Source organism: Cotesia glomerata, linkage group LG8 (assembly GCF_020080835.1).
Source record: "Cotesia glomerata isolate CgM1 linkage group LG8, MPM_Cglom_v2.3, whole genome shotgun sequence".
Lineage (NCBI taxonomy): Eukaryota > Metazoa > Arthropoda > Insecta > Hymenoptera > Braconidae > Cotesia > Cotesia glomerata.
In genome coordinates, this window is record NC_058165.1 from 17,154,935 (window position 1) to 17,172,931 (window position 17,997).

The window sequence follows — 17,997 nt, forward strand, 5'->3', positions numbered from 1 at the left end:
TCTGATCATTTTTATAATGTTTTGACATGATACTGAAATTAACAGCCAATTGAAAATTTTTTTTATTTTGTGAGCTAGAAGTTAGCCGCTCGCCATTTTTTATAAGTACCGAGCGTTAAAAAATGGTGACGGCTAACTTATTCTAGCTCACGACAATTTTTATCATTTTTCTTATTAAAAAAATTAGAATAAAAATTCTGCATGTAAGTTTGAAAAATGGAGTGTAATTGTCTAAAAATATTTTCTTAATTAAAATTAAATTGATAAAAAAAACAAAATCTGTCAGAAATTTGATAATTTCAGTACCATTTTTTTAACAAATAAGCATAAAAAATTCAACAACAATTTTAAAAAAGTATAAGTGCAATTTCTAAAAATAATTTTGTAAATATATTTGTCAAATAAAATCAGAAAGTAATTAAGTGTGTTAATTTAAGTGTCAAGTGTTTTGTATAAAAAAAGTCTATCAGCTATCAACTGCAAGGAAAGTAATTCAGACTTTTTCGTCAGTCCAGCAGCTCAATTCTGTCAACTGGCATCGTCTGGTAGAGAAATAGCAGTTAAGTGATGAAATGTTAGCTGATTAATTAAAACACTTGGATCAATCGAGAAAGTGTTTACCCTTCTGCGTATTTTTTCTCTGCCAAGGTTTGTTAATTTTTTTTTTAATTAAATAAAAGTAATGAAAATATTTAATGATTCTCAAAATATTGATCAAGTTCTAAATTTTATTTTTTATTTTTCGAGTTAATGAAATTTATAATATTAAAGTTAGCAGTCGCTTGACCATTTTTTAATTTTTTTTAATTAATAAATTTGCTCTGAAAAATTATCTCTAAAAAATTGCATTCTTTATTTTTTAAATTTTCTAAATGTCAATTTTTTTTTCTCATTTTCTTTGTTAAAAAAATTCTTAAAGTTATAAAATATCTGCTAAATTAATTATCATACGAAATTTTTTAGTTTTTTTTTTTTAAGTTTTAATGAAATGATAAAGTGACTTATTTGAAAAAATAAATTTGGTAAGTAATTTTTTATTTGAAGAAATAATTCTAGTAAGTGAATTTTTATTTTAAAAAATAGTTAAGAAAATTAATTTTAATTTTTTATTTATTAAATCAAATTTTAAAATTTTCAGAATTTTAAACATTTAAAAATTTCCCTCTAAAATAATTCTTTAGCGTTAGTGAAGAACGGCCAAAATAATAAGCTAAAGCGCCACCTGGTGTCATCCCCATTAGCCATCTAACTCAAAAGAACACAACGAAAATAAAACATAGCCTAGAATTTCTTTTATACTTTAGCTCTGAGTACGTATCGTGCTGGGTGAGTTTTATTTTTTTAATAATCCGCCAAAATAATTGCAATCGGCTTACAAACAATAAAAACTCTTATCAATATTAAAAACAAGTGTCTAATCCACAAGTTTCAGGGATAATTTTCACTCGCGGATTAAATTTCATCAAAATAATTAAATAATTGTCGGCCTAACCTCACTTGCGGTCCAGACCATGCATACTTTGTTTATGCGACTTTCTGAGCAGGCTCCAAATTAAAAACTAATTAATTTAATTTTTCTTTTAGGTAGTCACGATGGGAGCTTACAATTATATCACTGAGTTGTACCGCAAAAAGCAGAGCGATGTTATGCGGTTCTTGCTCCGCGTTCGCTGCTGGCAATACCGTCAATTGACAAAATTGCACCGTGCCCCGAGACCATCTCGTCCTGACAAGGCACGTCGTCTAGGATACAAAGCCAAACAAGGTATGTTTTTTTTATTATTCATCAATTTTTATTTTTATATTATACTTTAATTAATATTCATTTTTAAAATGATGATTCGTACATGCACCACTCTCACGGAAGAATGAAGATTATGTCGAGCTGATTTTTTATTTTATTAATTTAACACATTAAAAAACTATTTTTTTTCTTGGATAAATTTCTAATTTTTTTCATTTTTACAGGCTTTGTTATCTACCGTATTCGGGTACGTCGTGGAGGTAGAAAGCGCCCAGTACCCAAGGGAGCTACCTTCGGTAAACCCAAGAGCCATGGAGTTAACGAGTTGAAGCCATCGCGTAAACTTCAATCTGTTGCTGAGGTAATTAAAATAAAAATATTTCTTTTAATGAAACTAATTTATTTAATTTTTTAGTTTTTGTTATTGAAATAACTTGAATATTTTTTTTTAAATTAAATTTAACTATTTTATAAAACTTGTCTTGAAAAAAAAAAATAATATTTAAATATGCACTTAAGGTAGTTGTAGCGTGATATGCATTTCAACAGAAAATTATGAAATTTTTTTTATTGAAAGATAAATATATTAATAATTCACTACCAAAATTTCAGATCAATTTACCACATCGTTTTTGAGTAATTAATTTTCGAAATTGCATCATTTACACGCAGAGGTATAGAGAAATAGTAAAGTTAGTATGAAATCTTCCGCACCTTTCGAGTGGGCCAAATAATTTCATACTAACTTTACCATCTCTCTATACCTCTATATGTAAAAGATGCAATTTTGAAAATTAATTACTCAAAAACGATGTGGTAAATTGATCTGAAATTTTGGTAGTGAATTATTAATATATTTATCTTTCAATAAAAAAAATTTCATAATTTTCTGTTGAAATGCCTATCACGCAACAACTACCTTAACGTAAAAGATCCCTTTAGTGGCACCTTTAACTCCTACTAATAGCACTTTTCCTTTCAATGAAAAGATGTTCTATTTGGAATAAAAATTAAAAATTTTTTTGATCTAAGGGGCTTAAAGATTAGAAACAATATATTCACTATTGAAATTAATGATTTCATTAATTGAATAAGTACCAAAGTCAAAAAAAGTGTCAGTAATTTACACTAGTAATTTTCTTTTTAAATTGAGTAATTTAAAAAGTTTTTTACAAAAGCAGTTTGCTGTTTTTTTGTTCATAATTTTTTTAAGTTTTTAATAATTCAGTAATTTTATTGATAATCATTTTTATTCTAAATTCTTAAAAAAATTTAATTAACAATTTTCTAAAAATAAGCTTGAAAAAAATAATATTAAATGCACTTAGTAACTTTTTTTTAATTCTTGAGCAATTAAAAAAATTTTCTTTAAAAAAACAGCTTGCTAATTTTGTCTTCATAAATTTTTTAGATTTTGACAAATTCAATAATTTTATTACAAATTTTTTTTAATTTACTTGATAATTTTTTTGTCATAAAAATTTTTATTCTAAATTTATGTCAAAAAAAAAAAACTAAAATTTTTCTCAACTAACTTGAAAAATTTTTTTGTGATAAATTTTATGATAATTGTTTACAAGTGGGGTCAACCATTTTAATTTAATTTTTTTTTTTTTTTTGAACGAAATTTCTATTTAATTTTATTGACATATTTTTTTTTTTTTTTTGAAAAATACATAAAAAAATAAACAATTGAAAAAAAAAGTTGATTATCACAATTTCAACAAATTTTACAAATTTTCAAAAAAATTTATAAATTTAAAAAAAAATTGTGATATTCAACTTTTTTTTTTTTTAATTCGTTTTTTTATGTACTTATAGAAAAAAATATATGTCGACGGATTCATTAGCAATTTGTTTAACTCTTTATTTTTTAGAGGGTGATTTTTTATTATTTTGATGTAGTAGTAATCCAATTATAAATTATTTGAATGATTCAAACCTAAATATTATATCTCTATTAGATATTAATGAAATATTAAATGGTTTTTTACAAATAAAAGATTCTCTAAAATGGAGTTGGACAATTTGCTAATTAGAACGACTATATATTAAAAACATAAAAAAAAGATGAAATACAGTCAAATCGCGTTATGAATCCGGCTTGTTTCCTTTTTTTTTAAACCAGACTCGCGTTAATATGAGAGAGACACAAAGAGGACTCATAACGCGACTCGACTGTAAAAATTTTATCCAAAAACATGAAAGCCAAAACTTTTTCAACTTTCAAAAATGATTTTTTAATTGAAATATTAATTTTTTGATATTCTCGATATCACCACCATAAATCCGATGTAAAAACAAAGAAGTTAAAAAAAAATTATGATGATCCATCAATTCATCTATTTTTTATGGCCAAAAATAGGCTTGACCTCACTTGTAAATAATTACCTAAATGTTTTATTTTTAATCATTTATAGAATTAATATGTTTTATTATAAATTCTGTAAAAGAAAATTCAAAATTTTTTTTTTGTTTTTAGTCATTTATAAAATTATAAATTTCAAAAAAAAAAATATTCATTTATTTCTAATGCAACTAAATTAGTAAACTTCAAAACAAAAATGATGATATTTTTCTATTTATATAAATGAAAAATTCCATGATTGATATAACTTCCTTGGATGTCTGAAAACAATTGAAAATTAATCTTGAATTTTCTTAAATTAACTAATTATTAAAGTTCTAAAACGCAAATTTTATTTTTCAGGAACGTGTTGGCCGTCGGTGCGGAGGTTTGAGAGTTCTCAACAGCTACTGGGTGGCCCAAGATTCTTCCCACAAATTCTACGAAGTTATCCTTGTTGACCCATTCCATCCGGTAAATATCAGTCTTAATAATTTTATTTATTTCTTCAAATAATAAATGAATGACGAATTATATGGTGAAAAAGGGGAGGTCCTGAATTAATGACGGAAAAAAAAAATACAGAATCAAAACTTATTAAAAAATCAAAATTATCCACAAAAGAACTTGATAATTAACAAAACTATAAAAAAATTTCAGGCAATCCGCAACGACCCCAAGATAAACTGGCTCTGCAAGCCAGTACACAAACACCGTGAGCTCCGCGGCAAGACCTCAGCTGGTAAAAGTTCACGTGGTCTTGGCAAAGGACATCGGTACTCTCAGACAATTGGTGGTTCTCGACGTGCTGCTTGGCTCAGAAGAAACTCGCTTTCTTTACGCAGAAAACGATAATAAGTTTAACACTGATGCTGATGTGATGTGGATAAATATAATTGAAAAATTAAACACAGTTGAAATAATTTTTTTAATAAAAACCATTCCATCGGTACCGAATTTTTTTTTTTTTTTTTTTTTTTTTTTTTTATATATTAAAGTGAAAGACCCAGTTATTAACTCTGGCCTAGTTGTTTGACACTTGCAATTCTATTCTAATTAAAAAAATAAAATGCTCTAAAAAAAAACAACTATTTTGAAATTTATAATTAAAAAATTATCTATATAATTAAGAGAATAAGCAAAATTTGTGGCCAGTTAATTTACATGATGAAATCGGTTTTTTTAGTGAAATTTAGTGTCACTGCAAAGGTCTTGACTTGAATTTGTGTTTTTTCAAGGTTTCATATCATTCTCACCAATAATCTATTATAATAACTACTAGTATACGTTGCGCGCGTGTGAATTTAGTATGGAATTGTCTATATTTTCATACTTATGATATATTTGACCAATCACGTTACGAATAGTTTGTCTTATGTATATTTTCATATTTTTCATCTAAATTATAAGAGTGGATTTAGGTTTAATTCGAAAATGCTCTATCTCTAGATCCATAATTAAGAAATGACCTTGTATCTTGTCAACTACTGACATTTTTAAAGATATAAGCTCATTCCGATGTTACACTCATCGAGACCTTTTATTTGAGTACCTACATCAATTTTTCATATATATATCTATATATATATATATATATATATATATATATATATATATATATATATATATATATATATGAATGAAAAATATATCAAAATGCATGTGGGTACTCAAATGAAAGCTCTTGATGAGTGTAACTTCGCGATGAGCTTACATTTTTAAAAATATCAATAATTAAGAAACGACCTTGTATCTCGTGAATTATTGACATTTTTAAAGATATAAGCTCATCCCGATGTTACACTCATCGAGACCTTTCATTTAAGTACCCACATCAATTTTTTACATATTTTATATATTTGTATATATTATATATATAAATATATGAAAAATATATCAAAGTGCATGTGGGTATTCAAATGAAAGCTCTCGATAAGTGTAACATCGGGATGAGCTTATATCATTGAAAATGTCAATAATTAAGAAGATATCTTGTATCTTGTGAACTATTCATACTTTTAAAGATATAAACTCATCCCGATATTACACTCATCAAGACATTTCATTTAAGTACCTACATCAATTTTTCACACATTTTATATAATTATACATATTACATATATTTATATGTAAAAATTATATCAAAAATGCATGTGGGTACTCAAATGAAAGCTCTTGATGAGTGTAACATCGGTATGAGCTTATATCTTTAAAAACGTCAATATTTAAGAAAGTACAGTGCAATTTAACAAAAGTCATTATTTAATCAAGTAAAATTTTATTTATTTATAGTTCACGAGTCACGGCAGTCACATAGTGACTGCAAGGTTGCTAGTATTTATTAATTTATTAGAGTTGATTTTTTTTTAACTAAAAATAAAATTGCAAGTGTCAATAACTGGGTCTTTTACCTTAAATTAAATCAACGATTTTAATCAATTTTTTTACGTTTAAAAATTTTTTATTTTTTAAATTAATACAACGATAACAAATTATAAATTTATTAGATCTCGGTTTAATTATTAGTTAATACATTTATGATACATACAATCAGTGATCTACATAAATAATTAACACACGTTTTATAAAATACACGCGATACACAATCACACATCTCTTTTTTTTAATTGACGAGCTTTAATTATTATTCATATTTTTTTTTTTATGAATAATAATTAATGATCAATTTAACAAGAGATTCATTAAATGCTTTCATTACTTTTATATTATACATATTTCTCTTTTATATTATATTTTTAATTAATTAATTAATTAATATTATTTATTACATTAGGTTAAGTTACTTTGGCTACATTGTTTTTGCCCATATACCCAGGACATAGGTTTCTATTTCACATTCGTTCGTTCCTTTTACAATTCTGAAGAGTCCGTTTTCGCCCCAATTTGTTCCCCAGGAATTGGCAACGAGCTAAAATAATTTTTATTAATTATTAATTATTTATTTATTATTTATAATTGATAATTTATGTGGAATTTTTTTAAACTTACCCAATATTTAGTTGGTTGGTAATTTCCAACGAGTTCTTCACCCCATCCTAATATTCTAACCGAATGGTAACCAGAAGGATAATTATTGTCTAAGTTTGAGTGCTTGTAAATACCTCTTTGGTAGGTGAAGAAATCTTGGTGTATTCGCATTGTTGCTGTTAAAAAAAAAAAAAAATAAATTTATTTTATTTTATTATGTTTATAAAATAATTATTATAAAAGGTATGGTCATTTTTACAGTGATTAGATATTAAGCACTAAAAACACTGTATCTCCAAAAATATTGAAGATAGTCCTATAGTATAAAAACATTTTTTATGGGAAATTTCTCGTAATAAAATTTTGTATTCTTACAATTTTTCCTAAAATTCAATATTTCATGAGTTACTACCTTTTTTAACTTTCCGCTAAGAAAATTGGAAATTTTCAAAAATCGGGAAGTTATTGGTTTTACCCCGTTTTTCAAAAATCGAGTTTTCATCAGATCTCGACGTTTTGAGGTCCTAGGAAGCTTTCCTGACTATTCCCGCGAGGGTGTCACTATATCTGTATGTATGTGTATGTGTGTGTGTGTGTGTAAGTATGTAAACCTCTTATAACTTTTGAACGGTTGAACCGATTTCATCGCGGTTGGTGCCATTCGAAAGGGCTTCGCCAAACTTAGATTCCCTGTTAATTTAAGCCGATCCGGACCGATAGATTTTGAGAAATTTGGAGAAATCTAAAAAAAAGTAGGAAAAAAAATTTTTTCTGAAGTGGTTTTTTTGGGATAACTTTTAAACGGCTCAACCGATCGATTCCAAAAACTAATCAGCTCTCAACCTTGAAAAACCACGTCGATCGCCGCCAATCCGGTCAAAATCGATTGATTCGTTCGAGAGATATCGTGAACGAAAGAAAACCGAAAAAAGTGTTTTTTCAGAGTTACTCCGAAATTTCTAGTTTGACCAATTAAAACTTAGAAATTATTTATAAGGCTTAAAAAACTACGTAGAATGCCGCCAACGGCGTAAAAATCGGTTTATTTATTCAAAAGTTATTGCGGTTTGAACATTCAAAAAATAGTGTTCTATGAAACTTCTATCAGACTTTTGAGCTCAAAGAGCTCAAAAGCATAGAAAAGGTATCTTTTTGAGCTCGGAGAGCTTAAAACAACACACAGATTGTACTTTTGAGCTCGAAGAGCTCAAAAAAGCAGCCAGGTATTAACGGAATTAGCGGGAAGTTGCAGGGATGGCCTTTAAGGTCAACCGTTTTCCTAATTTTTTTTATAGTGGCTAGTTATAGTGGATAATTATTCATTTTTTGATATGTGAGCACTACTTAAATTACTATACCTCCGAAAATATCAAAGATAGTCCTATAGTATGAAGACATTTCTTAAAGGAAATTTATCAAGCTACAATTTTGAACTCTTATAATTTTTTCCAAAAATCAATACTTCAAAAGATATAGCCATTTTTATGGTGACTATATAAGTAATTTTCATTTTTCACTTTGTGAGCAATACTTAAAAAATTACTATATCTCCCAAAATATCAAAGATAGACCCAAAGTATAAAGATATTTTTGTTAGAAAATTTTATAAGCTACAATTTTTGTCTCATAATTTTTTCAAAAAATCAACATTTTGGAAGATACAGCCATTTTTATGGTGACTAGATAATGAAATGTCATTTTTCACTTTGTGAGCAATACTTAAGTTACTACCGTAGCGCTCAAAAGTATTTTGACAAATATATTTAATGGTTTAATTATAAATAAATATGAAACACAATAATCATTTATTTATTTTTTTAACAGCTTTTGAATAATCTACAGAATAGTATCAAAGTGGTTCTTGTTCGTAACAAAAGAAAGTTTAATTTTTAAAATATTTGAAAAATGGTGACTCCAAAGTATTTTGACATTGTTGAAAAAAACTAACGCATAATGTTGTCAACATACTTTTGAGCGCTACTGTATATCTCCGAAAATAATGAAAATAGCCCTATAGTATAATAAAATTTTTAATAGGAAATTTATTAAGGGGTTAGGGGTAGTCAGAATTTTCAAAAAATCAATTATTTTTTTTTTTTGCATTTTCGTTATGTGTAATATCTTAAAAATATTCTCTGAAAATTTCAAGTCGATCCGATAATTAGTTTTTGAGTTATTCGACAAATAACAAAGAGAGCTCGGGTACTTCAAAGCGCTCGGGAGCAGATAGCTAGCGGCAGCTTCAAGAAACCCCCTTTTAGGGTTCTATTGTCATCCTATTCTGGAATTATAAAAGCAGATCCTTACAAAAATACAACCATAAATAAAAAGGAATGTATAGGCCATGTTCAGAAGCGGATGGGGACTCGACTGCGTACTCTGAAAACTAAACAAAAAGGTCTTGGTGGTAGAGGTAAGCTTACAGGAAAAGTAATAGACAAATTAACTGTGTACTATGGTTTATCAATACGTCGTCATTGCGATTCTATTGAAGATATGAAATCTGCTATTATGGCAACTTTTTACCACTACAGTTCGACTGATGAAAATCTGAATCATGATATGTGTCCCAAAGGCGAAGATTCTTGGTGCTCTTACCAGCGCGCTGAAGCAAGTGGAGAGCTTGATACTTATACTCAAGATTATTCTCCCTTACCTCTTGATTATTTAAAAGCTATTAAACCGATTTACGACGATCTCAGTAATGATAATTTACTTTCAAGAGGTGTAGGTGGATTCAATCAGAATAATAATGAGAGCTTCAACCAACTAGTGTGGAAAATATGCCCAAAAACCGTGAATACTAGTTCTACTATCGTACAAATTGCTGCATACATAGCTACTTGTATATTTAATGAAGGTACAAATTCATTATTAATGATTATGGATACCCTAGGACTTAATTGTGGGCCTAATTCCCATCGGTATGCTGAAAAATTGGATGCTGCACGTGTGAAAGTGGCAGATCAGTCTGCCAACGACAACACTTGGGAAGGCAGAATGCTTCGTAGGCAACAGCAAATTGATGTTTTGGAAACTTCCACAATGGCTGAAGAACTATTATATGGCCCAGGAATAGATGACTCGATGTAAGTAATTTAATAATTCGTATTTCTGTACGCGAATCTAGTGTGAAACTTTAAACGCGTTTTTCTCAAAACTATGTTTTTTGAACTGGTGACAACTGTAACTCGAAAACCCCTCAGTAGATTTTAATAAAATTTATACAGCTTTTAGAATACATAATAAACTCGGGCCTGATCGAATTAGGCAGTAACTGGTTTTATCAAACCCTTCCACAACATCCTTTTTTTTTGACTAATCTTCACTGATTCACTGTTCAATACTTTTATTAAGAAAATTTTCTTGATACAAGAATTAATGTTCTTGAAAATTTTCAAGAATATATATTCTTAGTTCAAGAACTTATTAAATTGATTGAAATAATTTTTACTTAATTGAAATAAAGCTATTCTCTTGTTTATATATTATTCAAATATCAATATTGAGACTCTTCTCTTCAGAAATTAATACCCGAGGCAAAAATTTGAAGACTGGAATGGAACTGTCAAAACTATCGATTATTATTTTTGCAGTTTTAAAATTAATATAGAAAACTGTATTTAAAGATAAAACTGATTTGAACCTTCTAGTTCCGAATATTCGACGATTCAGGAGCATCAGGTTAAACTCAAGGTTCATTTTGATGATAAAAAAAAAGTCATTCAGTTTCAAAACAGGTTGATAATTTAAGCAGTCGGAGAACGATTTTCGTTAATAAAAATTTGGTGTAGTTGATTGTGTTCACGGTTGTGATATCAATGAGATGTATTCTATTGATGTCGTAGTTTTAATTAATGAATTTATAAAATTGAATGGCGCCTTTTATAATAAATTAAATATGATAAATTTTCTAAAAATATTATATACCTGCTTACATTTTTTTTATTATTAATTTTTTTTTTTTTTTTTAATTAATTGAAATCACAACGATAATCAATGAACTTCATTGTGAATTGTACGTATGAACATTCCATTTATAGAGAATTAATTAATAATGCTGAAAAATCAAATAGAAGAAATTTACTCTGGATGGGACTCGATCGCGGAACCTTAGAACCCGAAGTCTGGAACGTTAACCACAAGGCTGCTCTCAGATTTGAAAAACTTCCATTATTCTTAACTTTTAAGACTCAAAGATATCTGACTTAGAAAATCAGGTTATCCAGTTCAAAAACAGCACATTCAATTTGATAAGATAAAAGAAATGAGCTTGATTTCAACCTTATCAGACTGACTCGAACAAATAATTTGGTCAGTATCAATTCAGGTTCATATTTTATTGTACAGAAGGTAGTGTCAAGAAAGCTCAAAAAGTTGACGCTGGTTTGAAAGTGGAAAGCCTAAATAATACTTTGGTTCCATTCAGTTTCAAATCAGTTTGAACCTTAATGCTTATATCAGGCTAAACAGTTTGATTTTAGTTTCAATTCAACTTAGTCAGTTTCATATTAAGTTCAATTCAGCTTGAACAGTTTAACCTAAGTTTGAAATCAGCCTCAATAGCTTCAATTCAAGCTTCAAATTCTTGCCTCGGGTAATTAATAATAATAGAATATTTGGTCGTCATCGAATTTCTTGAACCAAGAAATTGTTAATTGAGTAAAAGTATTTTTTTTCTCAGTGTAACGGTATGACAATTTTACAATCGCCAACAGAAAACCTGACATCAGCTATAAATTCTATAACCATTTCGTAGAACTGGTAATCCTAATAAGATACTTACATACGGTAATAATTTTAAATTCGAGATAAAGAGGTCGAAGTGTATGTATTCAAGTTATAGAAGGTAAATATATACAGAAACAGCTTGTAGGGACTCACTTATTATTTCGGCTTATAGAGGGTAAAAATTTCGAGTAACGGAGGTTTTACTGCCAAAATTTCAGATCAACTGACCGCACCGTTTTTGAGTAACTAATTTTCAAAATTGCATCTTTTACATATAGAGGTATAGAGAGATGGTAAAGTTAGTATGAAATTATTTGGCCCACTCGAAAGGTGCGGAAGATTTCATACTAACTTTACTATTTCTCTATACCACTGCGTGTAAATGATGCAATTTCGAAAATTAATTACTCAAAAACGATGTGGTAAATTGATCTGAAATTTTGATAGTGAATTATTAATATAATTATCTTTCGATAAAAAAAATTTCTTAATTTTTTGCTTATCACGCGACAACTATCTTAAGCAAAAATTTGGGATTCTTATAATTTTTTACCAAAATCAATATTTTGGGAATTGTTACCTTTTTTTAGTGATCAAATAATAATTTAGCTCTTGATTCAAAAATTTTCTTTTTAAATTATAATTATTACTAATATTATATAAAGAACAAAGAATTTTTGAGTAAAAAAAAAAAATAAAAACTTTTATCATTATAAACCATTGTAATTATAAAAATAAAATCTTGAAGTTAAATATTCTTCAACATAAAAAATTTAATTACAATCACTAATCTCACTAAAAGATTACAATGATAAATATTTTTGTTTTAAAATTATAGGTCAAAATAATAAATTACTTAAGGTATTACCCTCGCGACTTCCGTCGTCAAAAGTTTATGCTAGAGTGTACGGTACACATACCGGATAGTCATTATTGACAAGCCTAAAACTTTTTGCTGTTTATGTACTTATTCCAGCCAATCACGAACGAGAAACTGATCGTTTGAAAAGTCTGGCAACACTGCGTGAGCATTAAGATATTTTATAGTGGATATACTGTACTGTAGTGTTTTGGACTAGCTGTAGACTAAACTCTGTTTTGATACATGCGTTTATTTATTTATTTATATACAGTCGTCGTCATTAATTTGTAACGGTTGGCAATGATTAGAGTAAAATAAAAAATTCTCAATTTGGACATCTCTCACTAAAAATTTCAATTAATAATATGTTTGGAAAATAAAAAAAATAAACGAAACTATGAAGAAAATTTACATAAAATAAATAATTGTAAGCTCAGACAAACATAATTATAGAACTTTAACCAAAGAAAAAGTACTATACATAGAGATAATTAAAAATAAAAAATTCCTTTATTGTAAATCACCAGAGAAATAATTTGAATATTTAAAAATATACAAATAAAATATTTCAAATAAATTCGATATTTCAATTAAAAGAAAATCAATGAAATATCAGTCTCCTGATAATTACAGTCTTCAAAATAAACAATATCAAATAACTATAGCTAAATATAAAGACATTTACTAAAATATTAGATCATATCATTATACAAAATTAAAATTGAAAAGGCCTAAAATTAGAAAATAGTCCATCGAAGCAATTTAAATTTTTTAAAAATGGAAATATAAACAGAAGAAACAAAGGAAATTCAAAAATAATGACAAACCTAAATTCAGACAATTCGAATAAAAGACATCAAGGTTATTTAACATATATACAAATGAACAACTCTGAATATAGAAAAGCTTTACAAATGAACATCTCTAATTATGGACAAGAAAATTCGGAAATCTCTCATAATGGACATCTCTCATTAAAGAAAACAAAAAAAAAATACAATATTTATAAATTAAAAAATAAGTAATTGTTCAAAAAAACACACTTTAACATAAAACCAAACTAAAAAGTAGGAATTTAATTTTTTTTTAGTAATCCAAAATTAATTTAAAGTGATTAATAAAAAAAAATCATTTTTATGTAAATAAGTGTGGGGATCAGATAAAAACAATTATTCAAGGGCAATAAACTCTGCACCAAGACAACTTCTTCGGAGAACTTTACTGAAAAATTAATTTTTCTTACTGTATTTGACGATTTTACACAGCTCTTATGGATAAGGACGAGTCAAATACAGAGAATGGTCCTGTACGGGCGAGTCAAATACAGAGAGCGTTGACTGTAATCATAGGTAATGTACGATTTTTTAATTTTTAGGTAGATTTTTGAGGGGGGGGTGGTGCCCATTGAGTATCAGCACCGGCACGTGCCAGAGTCGCGGCTAATTGCGCGGTTGTAATTGCCATTGCGCCGGTACACGATGATCCGTTTTGATGATGCGCTGAATTTGATGATTGAGACGAGTCGCCCGCCATCTCGTCGTCGCTCAAATTGTCCAGGTCGTAGGATTACGCGGTTGATGCAGCGTTCATCGCTGATGACTAGAGTCAATGACGAGGGTTTTTCATGTCAAACTTTTCTTTCTTGACTACTAACGTGATACTATGATAAAATTCATAAAGATCAGTTCAATAGATAGATTTCTAAAAAATCTACCTAAAAATTGAAAAATCGTACATTACCTATGATTAATAAAAATTAATTTTTCAGTAAAGTTCTCCGAAGAAGTTGTCTTGGTGCAGAGTTTATTGCCCTTGAATAATTGTTTTTATCTGATCCCCACACTTATTTACATAAAAATGATTTTTTTTTATTAATCACTTTAAATTAATTTTGGATTACTAAAAAAAAATTAAATTCCTACTTTTTAGTTTGGTTTTATGTTAAAGCGTGTTTTTTTGAACAATTACTTATTTTTTAATTTATAAATATTGTATTTTTTTTTTGTTTTATTTAATGAGAGATGTCCATTATGAGAGATTTCCGAATTTTCTTGTCCATAATTAGAGATGTTCATTTGTAAAGCTTTTTTATATTCAGAGTTGTTCATTTGTATATATGTTAAATAACCTTGATGTCTTTTATTCGAATTGTCTGAATTTAGGTTTGTCATTATTTTTTAATTTCCTTTGTTTCTTCTGTTTATATTTCCATTTTTAAAAAATTTAAATTGCTTCGATGGACTATTTTCTAATTTTAGGCCTTTTCAATTTTAATTTTGTATAATGATATGATCTAATATTTTAGTAAATGTCTTTATATTTAGCTATAGTTATTTGATATTGTTTATTTTGAAGACTGTAATTATCAGGAGACTGATATTTCATTGATTTTCTTTTAATTGAAATATCAAATTTATTTGAAATATTTTATTTGTATATTTTTAAATATCCAAATTATTTCTCTGGTGATTTACAATAAAGGAATTTTTTATTTTTAATTATCTCTATGTATAGTACTTTTTCTTTGGTTAAAGTTCTATAATTATGTTTGTCTGAGCTTACAATTATTTATTTTATGTAAATTTTCTTCATAGTTTCGTTTATTTTTTTTTATTTTCCAAACATATTATTAATTGAAATTTTTAGTGAGAGATGTCCAAATTGAGAATTTTTTATTTTACTCTAATCATTGCCAACCGTTACAAATCAATGACGACGACTGTACATTTATTCGGAAATATAATAACAATGTCTGAAAAATCGACTTATAAAAGACGATTCATAAAAAAAAGTCCTTGAAAAACGACAGAAATCTCTAGCACATATGCAAATAACTATTATTTATTTTATTTTTTATTTAACCCCGCTTTTCAGACTTCTGTCTCGATGGGGGTCCGGCCGAGACCGGAGGGGGACTCCAGGCTGATCGGTACATTAAGTTTGGCAGAATAATTTTGGCGGTATTACATACTTTTTCAGCCTGGAGAGTAATGCGACGATGGACCGACTTTGGGGAAACTGCACGCATTATTGCCTGTGCCCCACCGGCAACACAGGGCTTGGGGAAATCATCGATTAACCCAAGCCTGTACAGCCCGGCGTGAGTTACGAGCACGGATGATCACTGAAAATTAAATTTCAGCTCACACCGGGATTCGAACCCGCGCCTCACCAGTCCCAAGCAAGTATGACAAGCGTTGTACCGCTTAGCCATGGGACTGGCTTTATGCAAATAACTATACAAATAACAAAGGGGGCGTCCATTAATTACGTGAGGTGTTCTAGGGGGGAGTGGGTCAAGCTAAATCTTACCAAATCTCACTAAGGGGGGAGGGGGGATCTTAACAAATATCACGTAATTTTTTCTCTAGCAGAAAACAGAGTAAAATTGCGTGAAATAGTATTTCTATAATAAAATATGGCCAAATTTGACACAATAGTGTTTGTCGTATTCGTCTGAACCCTGCAGAGCAGCAAAGTAGCGCTCGATTGTTTAATTTGATTATTGATCGATAGGTTCACTAATTTTTTAGGTAGATTTATTTAGAAATCTATCGGTGGTAGCCGGTCTCATGTCGTAATTTTAATAAAATTTTGTCATAATATGTTTAATTATCTTCAATTTAAGCTATTGTTCGTCGACTTTTAATACTTTTTTCAATTTATTTCGTAGTTAAGAAAATTCAAAAAAAATCAAGAATAAATTAAATTTTAGCTTTTATCATCAAATGACTTTTATCTGTAAAAAATCTGATTTTTTAGGTAGATGTCTTTAAATATCTATTTGTTATAGTCAATCTCATGTCGTTATTTGCAAAAATATAATAGAAAATAAATTTTAGGACATTACGGCCTTTAAATAGGGTTTTTTTTTCAATATTCAAACAAGAAATCTACCTATCCATGTCGGGTGTAGCCGAATGGCGCTTTTTTTTTCTCAATAATCCAACACGTTTACAGCCAAAACATAAATTTTGAAGAATCTCGCGTGAGATTAGGGGAGGGGGGAGGGAGTTGGGGAAAATCTTATGAAATCTCATCAAGGGGGGAGGGGGGGGGGTAAAAAATTTTCAAAAATGCTTCACGTAATTTATGGACGCCCCCAAATAGAAAAAAAATAATTGACAGTATTGTTTTGTTTTTTCACAAAAATAAGTAGTTAAATTTTTGGGTTTATGTATTAACTGATTTTAAATTTGAGTATTTTTTATTATTTCATCTGACTATTATTTTTATAACTTATGAAGGATTAATATATATTATTATATTAAAATTGTTAACTTTTTGAATTTTTAATAAATATAAAAAAAAAATGAAAATTAATTCAGCCGACATTTAAAAATTTTTAGAATTTTTTTTTTATTGAAAAAATGATTACAAAAAAATAAAAAAAAAATTTCACTTGAAAAAAACTTCAAAAACTGTAAATGCAATATAAAAAAAAATTTTTTTTTTCTAATTCAATTATTAAAAAAAAAAAATCAAAAAATTAAAAATGTCGGCTAATTTTAGTATCATAAAAAATACTTATTTTAATAAAATAATCATAGTTTTTTTTTTAAATAAATAAAATTAATAACTATAATATTACACCTAACGTAAATTAAACTTTTCAAATTTGTCAGCGCATGCGCGTCTCATACTTCTTTCGCGGCTCACAAAACTTGCGCTGTTGCCACAGCTTTATTAACGTATCCCCTCCTCGGCTAAAGTCTGGTAAATTTTTAATTACTTATCACTAAATATCTCTGAAACTGTGTGGTAATTATCAATGAATTTTTTTTTTTTAAATTGTTTAGTTGTTAGTTAACATTACTCTAGTTTTTTAAAAAGATCCTAAGAAAAGTTTGTAAGATAAAAATGTTTGTAGGTAAATTTTTCGATATCCCGTATACCGTAATGTATAAGAGCGTTCAAAACTCAAACTTTGAAATTAAATATCTCGGAAACTAGATGGTCAAAAATTCTCAAATTGCGCCAATCGACGCAGAATTATATGAACATTAATCTGCCAGAATTAAAAAAAAATCCTAAGAAAACGACTTTGGCGAGGGTACTACCTTAACACGTAATTTTACCTTGTACGGGACCAGATGTTAAGATTTCTTGCATAATATCAGTTTCATTGCCAAGTTTATAAGCTGGGCCAACTTTATATAGATCAGTCCTCAATGAATTTCTCGGAGTCCGACACCCAGCATGCCTCAAGGTCGTTTTTCTGCGCAATTTGCACTTGTCTTCACGCCCCACCCATGGATAGCATTCTTCGTCCACAAGACTAAAAAAAAAAAAAAAAAAAAAAAATTAATTTATTAAAAAGAAAAA

The 17,997-nt window shown here is 28.1% G+C and overlaps 2 protein-coding genes across 3 annotated transcripts in view; one reads left to right on the forward strand and one right to left on the reverse strand.

Annotated features, from left to right (window-relative positions):
- The first annotated feature begins 1,193 nt into the window (after positions 1-1,193).
- On the forward strand, positions 1,194-5,000 carry LOC123270783 (60S ribosomal protein L15). Its single transcript, XM_044736934.1, has 5 exons — positions 1,194-1,326; positions 1,585-1,765; positions 1,969-2,105; positions 4,455-4,565; positions 4,752-5,000. Exons 2-5 carry the CDS (start codon positions 1,594-1,596, stop codon positions 4,944-4,946), a joined length of 615 nt encoding a protein of 204 aa, XP_044592869.1. The 5' UTR covers positions 1,194-1,326; positions 1,585-1,593; the 3' UTR covers positions 4,947-5,000.
- Positions 5,001-6,576: 1,576 nt separating this feature from the next.
- LOC123270786 (tubulointerstitial nephritis antigen-like) overlaps positions 6,577-17,997 on the reverse strand; it is a 36,220-nt gene continuing 24,799 nt past the window's right edge. For both annotated transcript variants that reach the window (XM_044736937.1, XM_044736938.1), the window contains exons 6-8: positions 17,751-17,950; positions 7,101-7,255; positions 6,577-7,020 (exon numbers count right to left, since the gene is read on the reverse strand). In XM_044736937.1, coding sequence (XP_044592872.1) covers positions 6,901-7,020; positions 7,101-7,255; positions 17,751-17,950 — 475 coding nt within the window. In that variant the 3' untranslated portion in view covers positions 6,577-6,900. The remainder of the gene's footprint in view (positions 7,021-7,100; positions 7,256-17,750; positions 17,951-17,997) is intronic.

Bases quoted from the DNA above. Each gene is read 5' to 3' on its own strand.
- LOC123270783 (XM_044736934.1), top strand. From the start codon at position 1,594: ATGGGAGCTTACAATTATATCACTGAGTTGTACCGCAAAAAGCAGAGC. The intron at 2,106-4,454 runs GTAATTAAAATA...TTTATTTTTCAG, and splicing joins AACTTCAATCTGTTGCTGAG to GAACGTGTTGGCCGTCGGTG. The intron at 4,566-4,751 runs GTAAATATCAGT...AAAAAATTTCAG, and splicing joins TTGTTGACCCATTCCATCCG to GCAATCCGCAACGACCCCAA.